This window comes from Amphimedon queenslandica, unplaced genomic scaffold (assembly GCF_000090795.2).
Source record: "Amphimedon queenslandica unplaced genomic scaffold, v1.1 AMPQUscaffold_13224, whole genome shotgun sequence".
Taxonomy (NCBI): domain Eukaryota; kingdom Metazoa; phylum Porifera; class Demospongiae; order Haplosclerida; family Niphatidae; genus Amphimedon; species Amphimedon queenslandica.
The window spans coordinates 113,847-118,100 of record NW_003546540.1 but is presented as its reverse complement, the minus strand read 5'-3'; the positions used below and the strand labels follow the sequence as shown (position 1 = coordinate 118,100).

Genomic DNA, 4,254 nt, shown 5'->3' with positions numbered 1-4,254 from the left:
AGGAATGCTTAGTAATGCATTACTGTGTGTTTGTTGTGATGAACTCAATGTCAGTTCCAGTTTCCATTTCTAAAAGGATGAGCTTTAGTATCCTCATATCAATAATACAAGACTGAGCAGGATTCATGGTAATTTGCCCAACTTTAAAAATTTATAAAAAATCTAAATTTGATCGGAATCAGCTCAAACTTTCTACACAGCATAAAAACATGTATATAAATCAGGAAATGTAATAAAAATTGTGAACTTTAAATTTTTCGTTTTTGGCAAAATTTGGCCTGAGACCATGTACTACAGTACAGGGACTTTGGCCCAATTTTGGAGCAACTTAAAAAATTTGTAGAAAAAATCTAAATTTGGAAATCAGCAGTGAAGTGGAGAGCGATGATCCTAATGCCTGTCTACTTACCATATGTGAGATATTTGAATCTGAAGAAGTAGACAATGATATATCTGCCAAGACTCAATGTCATTGGAGAAGGAGGTTGTGACGCATATAAGCACTTGAGGATGACTATAGAAGCATGGCTGAAGGGAGAAAATAATGTAACTAGTAGAACATGGCAGACTTTGATAGACGCTGTGGAGGGAAGCAGGATCGTGCAGATGCTGAAAGAATACCTGATAAACTGAAAACTCTTTATAATATTACCCTTTAATAATGATACCACCATAGTACAATTTTAAGTAATTATTATGAGTTAAAATGATCATTGGCATATTCTTTTGGCAGAGGTGCCAGGAGCTAGTAAATAATTGCTATCATTTCAAGTAACAACAGGATAGGGGAAGGGAAGTATAAGGTCCTTTCCACTACACAAGAAATGAAGAGGTGAAGACTATAATAGCTTAAAAGCTTAGCTAGATCATAGATGCCCCATTATCTATGGCTAGATCTTATCAGTGACACGCCTACTCACGTAGACACTGTAGCAGCTGTATCTTAAGAGTTTAAAGGTAAGTGATGCAGATTTGTGGTACAAATCTATCTTTTGTACTAAAACTTGTGCTATTTAGTATCATCTTACTTAGCTATCAATTATTTAGATACTAGATATAATTATTTTGTCCTTTAAAATTAATTTACAAAATATCATTGACTCGAACCTGACATAGTGTCACTAAAACTATCATTTTAGGTCAAGTTCTTCAAATGGATAGAAAGATATTAAGACCAAGTGAAAACATTCAAAACAAATCAAATGATCATCAAAGGAAAGAAAAAGGTAAGAAAGATGACTATTATGACTAATCTGCCTGCCACCTGGAATGATGAGCTCAACTCATTTGTACTTATGTATTTTATTCCTATAGACTTACCTGTCTCATGTTGCATATATTATACTTTTGTACTAAATTTACTATTTCTTCATATTTTAGTACTGACCATTGATAAGTTGGCCAATGTGATACAACGGTTAGAGAAAGCACGTTTTGACAAGACTAAATGGAAGAAATTAGGAGGGACACTTGGACTGCATCCTAATACACTGAATATGATCAGTGCAAATGAAAGAGGTGTCACTGACGATTGCTTTAGAGAATGCCTTTCCAAGTGGCTGAGAAGATCTGATGGCAGTGATAAAGTTGGTAAACCATCTTATGATACACTGGCTGATGCTCTTGACAAAATAAACGGCTGTAAAGCTCAAGCTGACTATATAAGTAAGTGTATAATTATTGTCATGCACATGCAATGGCAAAGAATGCAGATTCAACAGGTGGTATTGCACCATTCTAATTGAAATGAGTAACGATTTATGATTAGGAGCAATTTTATTTGCCGTTTACTGGATTACAAATAATAGATACAGCAATATAGTCATTTAGTAGGTGCATGCTATCATAAATATTACATGGTTTCGTCAAGTTTCATGTATAATATCTATGATGCTATTATCAAGAGATATGCTATGCATAAAATTATTAAATGTGACCATAATTGACAAAAGGTACCTTATGGCGGGTAGTGAAATTTGTCTTTCTAGCCTAAGAAATCCAACTTCCTGAGCCCCATTTATCATAAAATTACTCCACAGGATGCAAAAAGTTACCATGAAACTTTTAGAAACAATGATTGTCTAACAAAGCACTCACAGGTTGATATTTGCCATTATTAAGATCAATTTTAAAATCCGCCATAAGGGCCCTTTTGTCAATTATGGTCACAAATATTCATAAATATAAATGTACATTGTAAATCTATACACTCCATTTTAGGGAGTCTATCAAAAGAAGATTCATCAGAAGGAAAGAAATCAGCTAGAAGTACAGGTAAATGAAAAGCTAACCAGCAAATTAACTTTAATCTATATAGGGCGAAGATCTGACTCCACTACAACAAGTGGCACTGAAAACAAAGGTATTATAATATTATAACATACTTGACTGCTTATAATGTCTTAAATTCAATGTAATGAAAGCTAAGGAATTTTTGTAAAAACCTTATTAGCTATTGAAAGTAATAACATGCATCTTAAAAGTTTTCCTATTATACATGTAACTCTTACAACAGCATCATATGATCCTCTTTATGTTATGCTTCATGTATCATTGCTTTTAGATGGAGTTGAAGTACCACAAGCAAGTGATGCTAAGGAAAGTGATGGACTTACACAGGGTAACTAATTGCTGTATAGTGGGAAATTTTAGAGGGAGTTAAATTTGGCGAATTGTCAAAATATTGGCGAATGAACCTCAATTTGCCAAATTCACTAAAGTTTTATTCCACCAAAATTTCTAGCTATACGGTAAGTGGCCATGTGCCATTGAGCATACGTATATAGGCTCAAAATGACAGATTTTATTTTGGCAAATGGCCATAGAAATGCCAAATTCGCCAAATTTAATTCCCTCTAAAATTTCCCGCTATACGGTATTCTTTGTACAATTTTTCCTTGCAAGAAGTTGAATTCAACTAAACTTTCCAACTTTTAATACATGGTATTATCCTTTTAAGATTTAAAATATACCATAACCATTGCAACATCCAACTTTTAGACTACAGCAACATTATAACTACTATTGTTATTATAGTAGCTACAGACAACCCACAACTGATAATCCTGTCACTCCTTTGGCTTAACTCAATAATTTTACTTCATTATTGCAGGACATATATGGACTACTCCAGCTGCTGACAGAATACCAGACACTCAGAATCCAGCCACACAAAGTATGTATAATGGCTTGCAAGAACCACCCTAGTGTGAACACTATGCAGTATGCACATTACTTTGCTACTGATTACTGTCTCATATATGGTGTTACTTTATTTAGGAAAAATAGAAAAATGGCTGAAAGAAGGTGAAGTTGAGCTAGAAATCACTCGTATCAACATGCATGGTGCACCTGGAGCTGGTAAAACATGCACACAGCACCTCCTACTTAATGAGCCACCGCCTGCACCTCCTGATGAACTCACTGATAGTACACCAATAGCTTGTCCTGCTGTTAAAGCAACAAGAATATCCATTGATGGTAAAAATAAGTGGGAGAGGGTTAAAGAAGAAGATTTACTTAACCAGCTTGCATCTCGTTTAAATGAAGCACTAAATGAAGCAGAGCATATAAGAGAAGCACCAGTGCGTGCAAATCCTGTATCTGTTCGTTCAGAGCATTCTTCACTGGAAGCAGAACTGCCTGAGAAGAAACCAATTGAGGAGGAACCACTTGAGAAGAAACCAACCGATATGGAAGTAATTAAAAAAATAGTAAGTGCTCTTGAAGCAGAAAAGTTTGCAAAATTAAGCACAAATTGGGTGTATTTTATTGATTCTGGTGGTCAACCAGCATATCGAGAGTTACTACCTCTTTTTACAAGAGCAGCTGCACTGAATATCATCACCATTGATCTTACCAAAGGTCTTGATAAGAAGTGTGAGTTTCAATATCGTTTTGATCAATTAGAGTATCCTATTAATATAAATCAGAGTTATTCCAATCGTGATATAATCCAATCAACAGTTAGCTCCGGAGCTATGTTTAATCCCATCGAAATTCCTTATCTCTCTGAGTCTGACAAGAAAAAAAATATCCACCCTCGCTATTTCGTACTTGGCACACGTAAAGATAAGTTGGAAGAGAATGGCACACTAGATGAGCTGGAAAAAATGAATAAAGTGCTGCTTGAAGAATATAAAGCTAATATAAAAGTCATTAGGAATCGTCAGGATCACGACAATATTATATATCCAGTTAACACAATGCTCAAAGGGTCAGAAAGAGAAGAAGCTAGTGTAGCTCTTTGTACAA

The 4,254-nt window shown here is 34.8% G+C and overlaps 1 protein-coding gene and 1 long non-coding RNA gene across 2 annotated transcripts; both read left to right on the top strand.

The window, feature by feature from the left end:
* The first annotated feature begins 872 nt into the window (after positions 1-872).
* Positions 873-1,830, top strand: LOC100631666 (uncharacterized). The gene is made up of 4 exons (XM_019999974.1): positions 873-957; positions 1,140-1,226; positions 1,381-1,665; positions 1,769-1,830. The coding sequence occupies exons 2-4, from the start codon at positions 1,154-1,156 to the stop codon at positions 1,828-1,830; spliced, it is 420 nt and encodes a 139-aa protein (XP_019855533.1). The 5' UTR covers positions 873-957; positions 1,140-1,153.
* Positions 1,831-2,223: 393 nt separating this feature from the next.
* Positions 2,224-2,625, top strand: LOC109584301 (uncharacterized). Its single transcript, XR_002185946.1, has 3 exons — positions 2,224-2,274; positions 2,318-2,362; positions 2,564-2,625. It is a non-coding gene; the product is annotated as an uncharacterized LOC109584301 (long non-coding RNA).
* The last annotated feature ends 1,629 nt before the right edge of the window (positions 2,626-4,254 follow it).

Bases quoted from the DNA above. Each gene is read 5' to 3' on its own strand.
- LOC100631666 (XM_019999974.1), top strand. From the start codon at position 1,154: ATGGATAGAAAGATATTAAGACCAAGTGAAAACATTCAAAACAAATCA. The intron at 1,227-1,380 runs GTAAGAAAGATG...TTCATATTTTAG, and splicing joins TCATCAAAGGAAAGAAAAAG to TACTGACCATTGATAAGTTG. The intron at 1,666-1,768 runs GTAAGTGTATAA...ATTTATGATTAG, and splicing joins AGCTCAAGCTGACTATATAA to GAGCAATTTTATTTGCCGTT.